The 17,950-nt window shown below is 35.2% G+C and overlaps 1 protein-coding gene across 5 annotated transcripts in view; it reads right to left on the bottom strand.

Moving 5' to 3' along the window:
- Positions 1-17,950, bottom strand: part of LOC125661023 (exocyst complex component 2-like) — a 47,283-nt gene that overhangs the window by 10,048 nt on the left and 19,285 nt on the right. For 3 of the 5 annotated variants that reach the window (XM_048892884.2, XM_048892866.2, XM_048892874.2), the window contains 14 exons: positions 16,570-16,632; positions 16,042-16,092; positions 12,967-13,100; positions 12,297-12,347; positions 11,981-12,150; positions 11,570-11,691; positions 10,065-10,138; positions 9,887-9,970; positions 7,941-8,059; positions 6,674-6,749; positions 5,480-5,596; positions 3,611-3,676; positions 1,785-1,926; positions 723-901 (listed from right to left, as the gene is read on the bottom strand). In XM_048892884.2, coding sequence (XP_048748841.2) covers positions 723-901; positions 1,785-1,926; positions 3,611-3,676; positions 5,480-5,596; positions 6,674-6,749; positions 7,941-8,059; positions 9,887-9,970; positions 10,065-10,138; positions 11,570-11,691; positions 11,981-12,150; positions 12,297-12,347; positions 12,967-13,100; positions 16,042-16,092; positions 16,570-16,632 — 1,448 coding nt within the window. The remainder of the gene's footprint in view (positions 1-722; positions 902-1,784; positions 1,927-3,610; positions 3,677-5,479; positions 5,597-6,673; positions 6,750-7,940; positions 8,060-9,886; positions 9,971-10,064; positions 10,139-11,569; positions 11,692-11,980; positions 12,151-12,296; positions 12,348-12,966; positions 13,101-16,041; positions 16,093-16,569; positions 16,633-17,950) is intronic. The other 2 variants (XM_056152756.1, XM_048892891.2) reach the window with 1 other exon arrangement.

Below are 17,950 nucleotides of genomic sequence, written 5' to 3'. Positions count from 1 at the left end.
ATCAAATTTTATATTTCATTCACAACATAGGAAGAGACATATCAAACTAAAAGTGGCACGCATGATGGTGATAGTCAACAAGATCATGATTCGATATCGATACAATATCGACAATTTTGACAGGAAATGATATCTCAAACATAAAATTACAAACATGATTGTTATAGTCAACAAGATTATGATTAGATATCAATGATGTCCTTGATATCAACAAGATGATTATCCATTTTTAATCATACTTCCAATTTGTAATTGAGGGCCACATTTACCCCATTTAATTTCTTCTGCCATGTTTTCAACTGAATTAACATTCAGAACCATGATTGACCTTTTCTGAGGAAAAATCTAGTTTTCATTACAGTAGTTATCGTTGTTAACAGTTGATTAGGCGTGTAGAAGTGTAAAATTACAACAAAATTGAAATGCTCTTGTGTGTAAGATCTGAACTTCTGAAATCATTTGCAAGAAATGTTATAATGAATTTATCAATCACACCAGAAAAATGTGGCTACCACAAGTACAAAATTTGAAAGTATAATTTTTCAGTGCAATTTGGTGAAATTTGTAGGCTTTTTTAAAATTAATTAAATTAGATTAAAACTCAGTAGACATCCATCTAATTTGGTAGAGTTACCAGGTCTGACATAAATACATACTTCTATTTTGTGGGAATGAAGAAAATACAACATAAAAACAACACAAAATCTACGAAGCCCGGTTACCTGTGCAGGACTGTAGGGTCCATGCTCTGTGACACACTGTATCAGTCGGGTCAGTTCCTCCGACACCGCCTCAATCACCTTCTGTGTTACCCTGGTAACAAACACTGGTGACACAGCAAACACCTCAGCGTGGACCTCGATCATTTTCATGATCATCTCCTTAATGTAGTTTCTTACTCCTGTCAACAGATTGTTCATCACTTCATTTCGTGTTTAATTATTATCTTATCAATAATACATATTATCTTTATATACAGGATTCTACTATTCCATTATTGATTATCTCGTCATTAAATCTTCTATATGAAACAGCAAGAAAAGAATGTTGAGACATTTAACTCCTAGTGAGAAATTAGACCCATATTTAGAAATTCTAAAGGATAAGTGAACCATATACAGTAGGGAGCTGGGGTTACAAACCACCTAATCTGGTCCAAGATGTAACCAAATGGATGGTGGGGGCTGGGGATCCTTTAATAACACTTCATGGGTTTCAAAGACATACTTCCTGAATTGCAGCTTTCTCTATTTGAGTAACAGTTTATATTATGTTCACTTACAGAGCGGTGTTAGATAAACATGTGTTCTCCTTCATATAATCTCAATATTTCTGCATTTTGCAATAATTTCCTCAATATGTACTGTTTACACCATCTTTGAACTGTTGTGAGTGTAAACCTGTGGGATTTCTATGATCTGATCTACCAATGGGTTTCCTTTGAGTAGATCAACAGGCTTCCTACAAATTGACCTACTTGAGTTTCCCACGACTGCACTTACCTGCAGATTTCCTACAATTTGACTAAATGGTGCAGTCCTTCAGATGAGACCACAAAAACTAAGGCTCCGTATAACAGCAAGTGAGGCATGAAAAAGATTTTTCCCTGCTCAAAGGCCCTAAGCACAGGCCTAAATTTTGAAGCCTTTTACCAGCAATGGTGACGTCTACACATTGTCTACATATGAGTGAAAGATTCTCGAGCAGGACATTAAACAATATATAGTCAATCAACCAACCTACCATTTGACCATCTTGTGGTTTCCTACTACGATTTGACCTACCTGTGGGTTTCTTACAAGTTTTCCATTCGAACCCGCCTCTGTACATGTTTTGTTCTATGGCACCGACGATGGGATTAGACTTCTCCTCCACATACGCCTCAAACAGACTGTCATCTAAATCCTCATACGTGTCTCGTGCAGCCTAAAATTACAAGTATATCAGCTCATAACAACCACAGAACTGAACAGCAATCCTCGCATTTATCAGGTTAAAACAGAATCTTTACCATTTTCTGTATGCAGTAAATCTGTCACAATTACCAACTTATTATCAAAGGTGATAAAATCAAGGCTAAAACTGCACGAACACAAACTGACACCATGCTAAACCAAAACTCAGAAAATAATATCCATTCATGCATATGCTACCGTTTGTTACATTTTGAGGATGTCTATCTCATCACTAGAGGCCCATGGGCTGCATCACCCACCTGATCAGTTACAAGAGGCCCATAGGCTGCATCACCCACCTGATCAGTTACATGGGCTGCATCACCCACCTGATCAGTTACATGGGCTGCATCACCCACCTGATCAGTTACATGGGCTGCATCACCCACCTGATCAGTTACATTTCCCATGTAAAACAATCCCAATCATGACCACCCCTCCACCTTGGCTACTGAAGCATGGTGGGAATGAATTTTAATCTACACTACATGAGGACTCTTGCATAGTAATTTAATATACTGTATTCTTAAGACTCTTAAGAAGATGATTTTCTAAGAATTTTCCTATAAAATTCTATGTAAAACTTGAATCCTTCCGTGATCCTGTCTTCAACCCAGGAGTCATGGTATAACTAAAACATGATTCTACACTTCATGAGAATGCTTTCATATTACTGTACTATAATTCCAATGTTATATATTACAATTGTTTTGATTGGACAAAAATAAAGTTGAACCACAGGCACTTATATCGCTTGGGGCCTACTCTTATATATAGTATATTAGGCCCCAAGCAATATAAGTGCCTGTGAGTTGAACAGGAATTTACACATCAATAAATCCAAAAATGTGATGCATTCATACGCACCTAAAAAACAAATAACGTAATGTATGGAGGCTCACTGGGGAAAATATTCAAATTTTTGATACAGTGAATGAATTGGAATTATAAAAATCAAACATTCCTTTTTAACTTTCCTGACATCTTACTCACAAACTTAACAGGAAAGTGCTTCACACTTTTATTTTTCGTACTTTTATTCAGTTTTTGAGTAAAATGTCTGAAGTTTACACCTCAATGAATTCTTCATAAAGGAATGTTTAATCCTATATTGAGTAAATGTACTCTAGTGGTTTTTGAGAAAAAGATTTAAAGCGTATAAAATAGATTTTCCCCTATATTGTAAAACTTCAATCCCATATTACGACCCTGTTCGGGCTCTCTGGATGATTGTTTGAACAAATTTGAATTTCCATTATATAAAGAACCTGAAAATTCTGAAAAAAAGTTACTTGAAATTGATGTTGTGGTTCTTGGTAAGTCAAAAATGTCAAAAGTTTACAGACAGCCGGGCAGACAAACTTCAATCATAATACCTCACAAGAACTTTCTGATCATGTGAGCTAAAAATAAAATCTTTATCAGAAAATTAGAAGTAAATTAAAGTTACAATTAAAAATTAAGGATATATTCTAAGCAAGTGCTGCTTTGAATCAAAATGAAATCTGTGACTTTAGAGACAATGGTGTAGGAATAATGGCAGCTAGGAAAATGGAAAAAAAAAACGAAAGTGAAAGGGTAAAAAATTCCTTTGAAAAACAACACTGACAGTCGATACACTGAAAGCAGGGATGCTGAAATAGCAATGATAAAACCTGATATCCTTGTCTGAGATCTGCTGTTCTGATGTAAGAACTAATTGTGTTCTCTTCACTATCACTCTGAAATGGGAGAGTCTCAACAGTGTTACATTTAGATACCCAAGCTCAAAAGAAAGCCACAACAGTTATTCTGAGTTGAGGTATGGGAAAATGAGAGTAGAGTTTTCTTTCTTTAAGCGAGTAAAAGAAAACAACAACGAAGGTGAAAATGTCATTTTACATCTAACAATTAATGATATTTCATTACACTTGTTACATCCACTGAGAAGTGATGCCGAGCAGACGCCCCATTAAAATTCACTATTTAAATTGTGTTTCTGTAATAGATTGTAAGTTAAATATCACAGTTAATGTGAAACAGGTGCCCCTGTAAAATTCATCATTTAAATTGTGTTGATCTGTAATAGATTGTAAGTTAAATATCACAGTTAATGTGAAGCAGGTGCCCCTGTAAAATTCATCATTTAAATTGTGTTTCTGTAATAGATTGGAAGTTAAATATCACAGTTACTGTGAAGCAGGTGCCCCTGTAAAATTCACTATTTAAATTGTGTTTCTGTAATAGATTGGAAGTTAAATATCACAGTTAAGTGAAGCAGGTGTCCCTGTAAAATTCACTATTTAAATTGTGTTTCTGTAATAGATTGGAAGTTAAATATCACAGTTAATGTGGAGCAGGTGTCCCTGTAAAATTCACTATTTAAATTGTGTTTCTGTAATAGATTGGAAGTTAAATATCACAGTTAATGTGAAGCAGGTGTCCCTGTAAAATTCACTATTTAAATTGTGTTTCTGTAATAGATTGGAAGTTAAATATCACAGTTAATGTGAAGCAGGTGTCCCTGTAAAATTCACTATTTAAATTGTGTTTCTGTAATAGATTGGAAGTTAAATATCACAGTTAATATGAAGCAGGTGCCCCTGTAAAATTCACTATTTAAATTGTGTTGATCTGTAATAGATTGTAAGTTAAATATCACAGTCAATGTGAAGCAGGTGCTCCTGCAGAAACCTTTTCTTTATTTTGACTTCCTTGTATGTATTGCTGGGTGCCTTATTTTCTGTTATCTTACACTTCACAGAGTGAAAGTAAATCTAGATCAACATCACAGATCTAATGTCTAATGTGTCACAGAGTGAAAGTAAATCTAGATCAACATCATAAATCTAATGTCTAATGTGTTACAGAGTGAAAGTAAATCTAGATCAACATCATAGATCTAATGTCTAATGTGTCACAGAGTGAAAGTAAATCTAGATCAACATCATAAATCTAATGTCTAATGTGTTACAGAGTGAAAGTAAATCTAGATCAACATCATAGATCTAATGTCTAATGTGTCACAGAGTGAAAGTAAATCTAGATCAACATCATAGATCTAATGTCTAATGTGTTACAGAGTGAAAGTAAATCTAGATCAACATCACAGATCTAATGTCTAATGTGTTACAGAGTGAAAGTAAATCTAGATCAACATCATAGATCTAATGTCTAATGTGTCACAGAGTGAAAGTAAATCTAGATCAACATCATAGATCTAATGTCTAATGCGTTAAAGATTTCATTGTGAAAATCACAGACTTAATGTTTAGTGTTAGAGAATTAAGTGTCAACATCAAAGCTTAAATCTAATGTCTAAAGTGTTTGAGTTTAAAGTGAGACTTTAAACTAAAGTCTAAAGTTTTTGAAATTACAGTGAGACTTAAATCTACAGTCTAAAGTGTGCGAGATTACAGCGAGACTCTAAAGTGTGCGAGATTACAGCGAGATTTCAGCTCCTTCACCCTCTACTTCAACACTACAGGAATCTCTACTCCCGTGAGTCAATAGTAAATCTCCTGACACCTGTACCGAGTACTGACCCTGACGGCTTTCTCCATTTCCACGTAGCCATGTTTGTTCAGGTTCTCCACCAGTCTCGGGATAACTCGGACCATTGTGTGGTTACAATTACTCAGCATGATAATCAGGCGCTTGTCCTGAAATAAAACAAACAAAACATACATGTACTGTCCACTACTATATGCTGATTAAATGTGTGAATGTTCAGATTAATTTTACTCAGTGTTTTGTAATGAGGTATTGGATGGAAAATGACAAGCTCCAAACTACTATAATAAAAACATAGTATCCATTGTATTTATTATAGTCAATGGTTTGAATATTTTGTATTTGATTTTGTATAATGTGTTAAGTCTACAAGTCACAGCTGCCAACCTTTAACAAATTAAGTGAATGGTTTGCAAAAAGTGGGTGGAGTGAAATTTTGTAAAGGAAGATAGAAAGAAATCCCAAATTTCTGTGGGGGAGATTATGTGAAAATAATCCTTAATTTCTGTGGGGAAGATTATGTGAAAATAATCCCAAATTTCTGTGGGAAAGATTATGTGAAAATCCCAAATTTCTGTGGGGGAGATTATGTGAAAATAAACAGAAATTTTAAAATCAATGGCGAGTGTGACCTTCCACTGGTGGGTGGGGTGTGAATTGCCAGCAAACCAATTATATCATACCTACAGCGAAGATCAGCGTTTATAATCATAGGAATCTTACTAATGGTAGGATTCTGTCATCCATAGCTAGGATCAGACTTTATATCAAAGGAATCTTACTAATGGTGGGATTTTGTTATCCACGGCTAGGATCAGTCTTAACATGTATACTTACTAATGGTGGGATTCTGTCATCCATAGCTAGGATCAGACTTTATATCAAAGGAATCTTACTAATGGTGGAATTCTGTTATCCACGGCTAGGATCAGTCTTTATATGTATACTTACTAATGGTGGGATTCTGTCATCCATAGCTAGGATCAGGCTTTATATGTATCCTTACTAATGGTGGGATTCTGTCATCCATAGCTAGGATCAGGCTTTATATGTATACTTACTAATGGTGGGATTCTGTCATCCACGGCTAGGATCAGGCTTTATATGTATACTTACTAATGGTGGGATTCTGTCATCCACAGCTAGGATCAGGTTTTATATGTATACTTACTAATGGTGGGATTCTGTCATCCATGGCTAGGATCAGGCTTTATATATATACTTACTAATGGTGGGATTCTGTCATCCACAGCTGGGGAAGAAGTCTCCTCTGGCGATATCACCTTCTTTCCTCCCCGAAATCTGCAACATTCACTTCCATTTACAACAATAAACATGTTGTATGTACTATTTCATTCATTAAATGAACATGCTATTTACATACAATTTCAATTATTAAACCAATCTGATTAAAATCAGATCTTATGATCCACTCATGAAGAGTGCTATACTAGTATAGCAATCTACGTGAGCAGATCATAGGATCTGATTTTAATCAGATTGTTATTATACAAATATGTTGTTTACGTAATATTTTAATTATTTGATGAACATGTTGTTTACATACGATTTCAATTATCAAGGGAATGACCATATCCAGAAATAGAAATAACCTACTTCATAGAAATGATGTACTTTATAGAAATGACCTATTTTATAGAAATGACCTACTTATTAGAAATAACCTACTTTATAGAAATGACTTACTTAAAAGAAATGACCTACTTCATAGAAATGATGTACTTTATAAAAATAACCTATTTTATAGAAATGACCTACTTTATAGAAATGACCTACTTAAAAGAAATGACCTACTTTATAGAAATGACCTACTTAATAGAAATAACCTACTTTATAGAAATGATGTACTTAATAGAATTAACCTACTTTATAAAAATGACCTTCTTTATAGAAATAACCTACTTTATAGAAATGACCTACTTAATAGAAATAACCTACTTTATATAAATGACCTACTTAATAGAAATAACGTACTTAATAGAAATAACCTACTTTATAGAAATGACCTACTTAATAGAAATGACCTACTTAATAGAAATAACCTACTTTATAGAAATGACCTACTTAAAAGAAATGACCTACTTTATAGAAATGACCTACTTAATAGAAATAACGTACTTAATAGAAATAACCTACTTTATAGAAATGACCTACTTAATAGAAATGACCTACTTAATAGAAATAACCTACTTTATAGAAATGACCTACTTAAAAGAAATGACCTACTTTATAGAAATGACCTACTTAATAGAAATAACCTACTTTATAGAAATGACCTACTAGAAATGACCTACTTAATAGAAATAACCTACTTTATAGAATTGACCTACTTAAAAGAAATGACCTACTTTATAGAAATGACCAACGTTATAGAAATAACCTACTTTAAAGAAATAACATCTAATAGAAATGACCTACTTAATATAAATGACATACTCAATAGAAATGACCTACTTTATAGAAATGACCTACTTTTTAGATGTGATCTCTGGTGGATCAAAAGCCAGTTTGTGAAGACACGGAGAAAAGGCCTGTAGAAGCTGTGTACACAAAGCAGTGGCGTCTTTCTGTATCGTCCTCAGGGCAAAAATCTGCAAAAACAGTTTCTTCATACTTTCTTTTTGTCTTTCTATAAATGATCAAGGAATAAATTCATGTTTAGCTCGTCACAAAGTTTCAAAGGTCCACATACCCTTGATAAGTACTGATGCCCACATTGTAATCATAAAGATAAGTACAGATGCCCACATTGTAATGATAGTGATAAGTACCGATGCCCACACTGTAATGATAGTGATAAGTACCGATGCCCACACTGTAATCATAGTGATAAGTACTAATGCCCACATTGTAATCATAGTGATAAGTACAGATGCCCACATTGTAATCATAGTGATAAGTACCGATGCCCACACTGTAATAGTGATAAGTACTAATGCCCACACTGTAATCATAGTGATAAGTACTGATGCCCACATTATAATCATAGTGATAAGTACTGATGGCCACATTATAATCATAGTAATAAGTACCGATGCCCACATTGTAATCATAGTGATAAGTACCGATGCCCGCATTGTAATCATAAAGATAAGTACCGATGCCCACACTGTAATCATAGTGATAAGTACTGATGCCCACATTGTAATCATAGTGATAAGTACTGATGCCCACATTGTAATCATTGTGATAACTACTGATGCCCACATTGTAATTATAACAGCAAGTACCAATATTCATAAAAAATATTATCTTAAGATTTGCTGTCTATTTTCATTAATAAGGCTAAGTAATGCAACTATATATTGTTTTTATGAAAAACATTGGAAGTGCTCCAAATGAAACCTCCTCCTTTTGATGTACTGCATGGTATGGAGGAGAAAGCATGAGCAGGAACATAGACAATATGAACTCTGATAAGCCACATTGGAGAAGTGTTCACAAACTATTTTACACCCCTTAAGATCCACTATAACTTTAAGGATAACAATTGAATCCTCCTGTCCCTGCAAAATTTCAAGTCTATCGGATAAACCATATAGGAGGAGAAGTGTTCACAAGCTATTTTACATTCTCCACCCCTCTTAGATCCACTATAACTTTTAGGAAAATAATTGGATGCTCCTGTCCTGACAATATGCACATCTACAAATGGCAATGAAGTGTAGTAATTAGGGCTATAAGGATAACTCAGTGGTTAGAGCACCTGACTAGTAATGCAGGGGTCCCGGGTTCCATTTCCGGTCCAGCCAAAGATTTTCTCCTCTCTCCTATATATACTACATTTGGTGCCGTTGACCACCCCTGGTCTTGCAGGTGAAGGTCCTGTCAGGGGCGAAAAGAATCTGGGTTATGTGTCTTCAAGGGCGAAGACTATTTAAGGAGGGAGGAATGTAGTAATTAGGGCTATACAGACCGTGGATATCGGCCTGGATAGCTCAGTGATTAGAGCACCTGACTAGTAATGCAGGGGTCCCGGGTTCCATTTCCGGTCCAGCCAAAGATTTTCTCCTCTCTCCTATATATACTACATTTATATATATACTACAGAAGCATTGTACAAAGTTTCAAGTCTATAGGATAAGCCATATGGGAGAAGTGTTCACAAGCTATTTTAAATCCTCTACCCCTCTTAGATCTACGAAGACTTTTAGGAAAATAATTGGATCCTCCTGTTCCAACAATATGCACTTCTACAAATAGCAATGAAGCATTGTACAAAGTTTCATGTCTATCCGATAAGCCAGATAGGAGAAGCGTTCACAAGATTTTGTGACAGACAGACAGACGAACATAAAGTGCAAAAACAATGACTCCCCCTGAAAGAGGGGAGACATAATTACACAAATTCTACAACATGTTTGTGCATTACAGTTCCCCAGTCACATGATGCTGATGTCTATTTTTGTATCACTGACCTCTGGCTCTCCAGTCTTGTTTTGGACGACCACTTCATGGAGGTGTTGTATTGCCTCATTCACGATGTTCTCAAATAATGCAGGCTGTGATAAAAATAAAAGTTATAGATGAGCACAGACTGGTCTCGTCTCTATATAAATACAAAAGTAGCGTCAGTTTTACGGGCCGCTGCCTTACCAGTTGAGTTGTGCCCCCTGATTCATCGTCCGTGTCCACCACCCACATCTCCTTAGTGTGCAGCTGCTTCACGTCTGAAAAACACAGGATGAAAAATAATCAAATACATGTATGTTGACCTTCTACTACAATGTGGGAATACTAGTCTATGTGTATTGCTTTGATGGGCAAAAATGAACTCTCCTCTTTCTCAATGAATGGGCACATGCAAAATTTCAGAAGTTTGAATAGTGATTATTTAGTAAATTGACCTTTCTTTAAACAAGTTTTCAAAATATGATTGTACAGTTAGCTTTTTTTTAAAAACAGAAAAACAAATGATTTTCTGTACGTTTTTTAAATTATTAAAGACTTGCATAATAAATATATACATGTACCACACAGCGCATCACAATATTGTTTCACTTAATTATGTATGCATGTCAAAGGTCATAAGGGATAAACCCACACGTGGTAGCATAAAACTCTGACGAATGCTTGTCAAATATGAAGTCAATTTTCAACTTTTGGATATACAGTTGAATTTCGGTATTTCGAACACCGATATCTTGAATACCATGGATATGTCGAAGTGATTTGGAAGTCCCAGCCACTTAATCTTTAAGTATTTTACCCTCGATATCTCAAATCCTTGGATATCTCGAAAAGTTTTCTCGGTCCCATCGAGTTCAAGATAATGAGGTTTGTCTGTATTTTTCATATTTCTAAAACATAAATGTTTCTCACATTTTCAGACTTCTAGCTTTATAGATAATTTGCTTTTCGCACACAGATTTTGTATAATAAAAAAAACACAAACATAAACCTGTGTCATGTTTCATGTAAAAAGATTGGATTTTAACATGGGGTATAATCGTACTTTCGGACAGTTAAATAGGATAAATCCGTCATGTCTGTAGGAACCCAGAGGAATGGGCACAAATCAATTGTGACATAAGCTCTTTATTTCTACTCTATAAGTATCGGAAAAGTAATAACTCTTTTATAAAATGAAGAATAATTCGTACACAGTCCATACATATGGGACAAAATTCAAATGAATGTTGACCTTTCATGAGTGTTTATACACAGCATACCACTTGGAATGAGAACTCAGCTGTTTATTTTTCTTCCTTTTGACCTCTGACCCTCAGTAAAGTCTGAGCGTGCAATAGATTCAGTGTATTAAGTGGTCTCCTTTAGCATCTTTGCTCTATTTCAAAGACACACACTGCCAGAACAAGCCGCAGTATATCAAATGTCAATAAGCTGCGCGAATACAATAAATATGCAGTTTGTCCTCCATCCACCTGCCATGAACTGTCCAAGCAGAGGAGCAAGCAGTTTGTCTTTTATGGACCTGCTATTGCCTGTTTGAACAGATTAAACAAGCAGTTTGTCTTTTACTGACCTGCTATTGCCTGTTTGAGCAGATTAAACATTTACTGACCTGCTATTGCCTGTATGAGCAGATTAAACACTTACTGACCTGCTATTTCCTGTATGAGCAGATTAATCACACTGACCTGCTATTGCCTGTTTGAGCAGAGTGAACATGCAGTTTGTCCTGATGTCTAGTGCTAGGTCCCGTATCAATATCGGAGAGTCACCGGGGAGATCCAGGAAGGAGAGAGAATTAACACAGAATCTGTACATCAGAAATGTAGAAATAGTGAGTGCACACATACACCAGAAATCATAATTAAGAAACAGTTACACAGAATTACAAAGTAACTTTCGCACTAAAGTGGTATTTGAATTTTATGAAATATTAATTATTCACAAGCAAATCTATGATGTTCCACATAAACAAAAGTACAGTATTATTGCAAAACCACTAAGCAGTGTCAGAAGTCTGTTAAGATCTAATCATTCTTAGTTTTCATGGATATTTATGCATAAAGCATGGATTGTGAATAACAGTTGACTTAACGAACCTGACATGTCTAACGCTGGATGGCAACCAGCCACCAGGAATATCGCTGCAGGGAGCGGGCCACTTTCCGTATCCCTCTCGGGTCTCCTGTGCGATGTTCTCTAGAGATTCTGGTAAAAATGCTGCACGCACCAAATTGGAAAACAGACTAATCAAATCTGTAACCATTTGCTAAATAAAGAAATACAGAGAGAAACTAAAACAAATCTGTGGAGACCAGCACACACACTTATACACATTCACAATGAGACTGCAAATTGTATACAAAAATGAAGATCACAGCAAACAAGGTTTGACATTTATATCTGTTTACGTACCTTGAATTGGCTGTGCTTGCTTGTGTCTACTTTATAATGTTTGTCTGATGTCTAGAACAGAAAAAATCAAAGAACTGAAAGTACTGATGGGAATTAATTTTGTGCTTTTGTTTTCATTGTAATGTTTATCAGATGTCTACAACAGAGAGAAATCTACATGAATGTAGCACTACAAACACCATGGGTTCAAGTCACTTAAAGTAGAGGACTAGTTCTGCTGAACCTGAAGAAGATTCTAGCCCAGTTTCAGTGTGTGTACAGAGTCAATTCTCCGGGACAACTTTCCCTACTAATAATGCTCTTGGAGTTGTAGTGTAATGGAAGATACTGAGCTAAGCTATAATAATGCTATTAGAGTTGTATATGGAGTATACTGAGCTGACTGGAGCTTGACTAAAGGTCCAGTAGCTATGCAATGGCAAGATTCAAGGGGCAGTTTGTTAAAAAATCAAAACTCAAATGTAGAGAGGCCCATATCAAAAGTAGGGGAGACTGTTTGAGGTAAGATGAGAAAATAGAGACATTTGTTGTTTAATTTTATATTGATTTATTGGAAATTACTAATAGAGATCATTTTTATTATGAGTTAGCAGCGATGGTCAATCTGAGGTACTACTCATAACATCTGAATTTTGAAGAAGTGTCAGTTAGGATCTGAACTACACCAGACCTCTTTAGTGTTAATGAAGAGCGATCCCGAGAAATAGGCCTGCCCAAGCTTCCAGAAGTCTGGGATGTTGTCCAGCATCAAGTTCGTTAGTTCCTCCACAAACAGAATCTTCTGAGGGGTACCTGATTTCCAGCCTAGGGAGTAAGTATAAAATGTAACAGACACTGCCACAGTACAACTTATCTAATCTGAATGTGGTGTAAAATGTAACAGACATTGACACAGCACAACTTGTCTAATCTGAATGTGGTGTAAAATGTAACAGACATTGACACAGCACAACTTATCTAATCTGAATGTGGTGTAAAATGTAACAGACACTGCCACAGTACAACTTGTCTAATCTGAATGTGGTGTAAAATGTAACAGACATTGACACAGTACAACTTGTCTAATCTGAATGTGGTGTAAAATGTAACAGACATTGACACAGTACAACTTGTCTAATCTGAATGTGGTGTAAAATGTAACAGACACTGCCACAGTACAACTTGTCTAATCTAAATGTTGTGTAAAATGTAACAGACATTGACACAGCACAACTTGTCTAATCTGAATGTGGTGTAAAATGTAACAGACATTGCCACAACAAAACTTGTCTAATCTAAATGTTGTGTAAAATGTAACAGACATTGACACAGTACAACTTGTCTACCGTATATACTCGCCTATAAGTCGGTTGTATTTTTAAAGGTTATTTTGTAGGAATTTGCCATTGACCCGCTTATAAGTCGGTACAAATTTTTGTCAGAATCAGTTGACAATTTCAAGTCAATGCTCTAGTGTTTTTACCTATGTTTCAAAAAATATTTTGAGAAATTAATAATTATGAGGTGCTCAATACCCAAGCCATATGTGTTTGGGGTTTAAACGCAACCCTTGATCTATTATGGGCAATGATCCCTTGTTTACCTAAGCAATTATGGTCTCCTAATTACCAGTACCTGACACCGTGTTTACTTAGTGGCACGCGCCTCGCGAAAACTGTTATTGTGGGATTCCGGTATAATTCATTGTATCAACAATAAAGTTTTTAAGAGTCAAGAATGATGATCTAAATTATCTGTTAACAATATTCAATTTTTTATGAAACATATTTCAGCCGGTATATATGAATATAATTTCAATATTAAATCGGGTTCGTAATTCAATTTTAGCGATAAGCGATAGATTAGTTGAATTGAAAGTATTAGTTACCGGTATGTAAATAATTTTTAACTAAACAAAAATATGTAAATACTTGTACTTTATACTTAATTTTAAAATACATAAACAATACAATATGTCTATATATTTGTGAACAATAATCATTTGTGTGGTAGTCCATGATAATCGTCGGAGTTGTTTAAAAAACACTACATTACGCCGCCCAGAAAAATACCAATCCTCTTAGGACGTGCCTATAAGTCGGACATAGAGTTTTGGACCAAAAATTGACTCCCAAAAATCCGACTTATAGGTGAGTATATACAGTAATCTGAATGTTGTGTAAACTGTAACAGACATTGGCACAGTACAACTTGTCTAATCTGAATGTTGTGTAAACTGTAACAGACATTGACACAGTACAACTTGTCTAATCTGAATGTTGTGTAAACTGTAACAGACATTGACACAGTACAACTTGTCTAATCTGATGTTGTGTAAACTGTAACAGACATTGACACAGTACAACTTGTCTAATCTGAATGTGGTGTAAACTGTAACAGACATTGACACAGTACAACTTGTCTAATCTGAATGTTGTGTAAACTGTAACAGACATTGACACAGTACAACTTGTCTAATCTGAATGTGGTGTAAACTGTAACAGACATTGGCACAGTACAACTTGTCTAATCTAAATGCTGTGTAAACTGTAACAGACATTGACACAGTACAACTTGTCTAATCTGAATGTTGTGTAAACTGTAACAGACATTGACACAGTACAACTTGTCTAATCTGAATGTGGTGTAAACTGTAACAGACATTGACACAGTACAACTTGTCTAATCTGAATGTGGTGTAAACTGTAACAGACATTGACACAGTACAACTTGTCTAATCTGAATGTGGTGTAAACTGTAACAGACATTGGCACAGTACAACTTGTCTAATCTGAATGTTGTGTAAACTGTAACAGACATTGACACAGTACAACTTGTCTAATCTGAATGTTGTGTAAACTGTAACAGACATTGGCACAGTACAACTTGTCTAATCTGAATGTTGTGTAAACTGTAACAGACATTGACACAGTACAACTTGTCTAATCTGAATGTTGTGTAAACTGTAACAGATATTGACACAGTACAACTTGTCTAATCTGAATGTTGTGTAAACTGTAACAGACATTGACACAGTACAACTTGTCTAATCTGAATGTTGTGTAAACTGTATACAGTAAAACATGCTTATAGCGAAGTGCTGGGGATGAAGAATTCTGATTCGCTATCAACGTAATTTTTTATATTCAAGAAGTTTATTAAATGTTTTAAACTACTATTATAAGGATGGTTTACTGTACATGGTTCAATACAAAAGTTTGAATTCTGTAGCAAAATACACTCTGTATTAGGAATACTGTCTAATGCAAGGCTTATTTCTGGTACAGAGCATACAAGGATTAAAAAAGTATCACTGTACTCCTTAACACGAAACACTTTCTGGTGGATCTACATATCGAATCCCGTGGGGATCCAGGTTAGAATAGGTCCTCAGTACCCCTTGCTTGTCCTAAGAGGCGACTAAATGGGGCGGACCTTCAGATGAGATAACAAAAACCAAGGCCCCATGTCACATCAGGTGTGGCACGATAAAGATCCCTCCCTGCTCAAAGGCCGTAATCGCTGAGCATAGGCCTAAATTTTGCAGCCCTTCACCGGCAATGGTGACATCTCCATATGAGAGAAAAATCTTGAGAGGGACGTTAAACAATAAACAATCAATCTACACATCAAAGTACAGTCAAAACACTACATCCAAAAATGTGTGTGGACAGATTTCATTCAGGTACCTTTTTTTTCTGCTAAAGTGTTAACCCTATACATTTAAAATTCCAATACTTTTAGCGATGATGTTGTAAAAACTGACCTGTCTGATCTGAGGTCGATTTAAAGCTGGAGTTGGTATCCCTCCCTCTCCCTACAAAGTAACAGCCATAACTCGGAATAGATTTACACAATATCTTAACGATACCTGCTATAAATTTTTTCAAAAATGAAAACTAAAAGTGTATTTTAATAAGTAAAATGAATACAATTTACCATATGAAATGTAATTTATTCCCATGATTTCTCAATTAAGTCCAAAACTGTGGGGGAAATTTGTGGAGTTATAAAGGGAATGGGTAATATATTTCAACTTTTGAACATCTACAAGTCCATTTTTAAGGGAATTTTATATTTGTACTTATTACAAGCAAACTACATGTAAGTCAAAACTACATACTAACCCATGCATCCATTTTTCAAAATTAAGTGTCTTTAAAATACACTATCATCATTTACACGATTATAGGTTCACAAATGTTTCTGAATACGAGAACTGGAAGGAAATGAACTTCATTATTCTGATAATTAAAATTTATAGACAGTTCTCAGTGAAGACAGACCGTTGTACCTTGTGCCACAGCTACAGGGCTCTTGGCAATGCTACTCTCTCCCTCAGCTAAACTGGTGGTTTCTGAAAAATATAAATTGTTATCTTATTCTTTAGCTTGTATGAAATAAATGCCATGGTTTTTACAGTAAAAAATTGTAAATTTAGAACCATGAAAAGTTACGTTTTTCACTACATCACATCATTGATACACACAGGTATTGGCCATTCTAATGCAATTGGTTTGTATCATGGCTAACAACTTCATATTTCTGATTATTAAATCAACATTAACACTCAGAAACTATTTTTGTTTTCCTCTTAGATCATTACAATAAATAAAGGGGGAAGGGGGAAGGGGTGGGTGGGGGTGCTACAATGCTACAAAATGTGAAATTGCAATAGAATGGGAGACAATATCACCTCATTTGTTATCGTGTCTGTTATTGCAATTCACCTTTGAATTAGAACGCTTTACCCGATATAGTATTGCGTTGTGTGACGACACAATTGAATGAGACGATTGAACAATTTGAATGACATGTTTGATGTAATACAACAAGAGTTTTCATTGGCCGATTACAGCCCACCCACTTTCTCAAGCAGATTCAGTGTAGCTAGAGAACTGTACATAGCTCTCTGAAAAGATCCACCTCTTATAAAAACCTTCGATTTACGGGTCACAAAAAGCTGCGGACGGTTGAGGCCTGAAATCGGTGTATTCTTGTGTTGCTGTCTCATAAATTCAATATAAAAAAATCTCAACATATTTTCCTACTATATACTTGCGTCCAAACATACCTTCAAACATTCATTAAAGCCACACACCACCCGAAAACTCGCAGCTTCAAATGATTTCGTTTGTTGACATTGCCATGTTAGGTAGCCGGTCAATTCAAACTCTTGCTATTGGTATCTACAGTGAAACTTCTCTAAACCGGCCGGCTCTCGGACCAGAAAAAATGGCCGGTTTAGAGGGATGGCCGGTATACCGAGAATTTAGCAATTATAGACATTTTATCTCAATATTCACAAAGTAGGTACTGTTCACTTTGATCTGGTGATCTATGATCAATTATCGGTGGAGATCAAATTAGTCAGCTTGTACCTAAAGATAATTATGAATTACAAGAAATATTCTTGCTGAAATCATCTAATTTTAAACTGAAAATCTATAACAGGATACATAAAGAAAACACAGAGGCCTATTATTGGAATCCCTCTTACCTATAAAAACTCTGTTTACATTCATCGCTTATGTCATTAAGAATTTTGTTTAGACGTTTTTAAAAAGTACAGTAGTAAATATGAAATTGTAATTTGAATATTTCTTTGGAATTTTTTAGTCTATGGAAACCAAGAAAATTAATCTATCTTTTAATAATTATCATTAACAGTCATG

Source organism: Ostrea edulis, chromosome 1 (assembly GCF_947568905.1).
Source record: "Ostrea edulis chromosome 1, xbOstEdul1.1, whole genome shotgun sequence".
In the NCBI taxonomy this organism is placed as follows: domain Eukaryota; kingdom Metazoa; phylum Mollusca; class Bivalvia; order Ostreida; family Ostreidae; genus Ostrea; species Ostrea edulis.
Note: the sequence above shows the minus strand (reverse complement) of the source record. Positions and strands in the feature narration are given on the sequence as shown.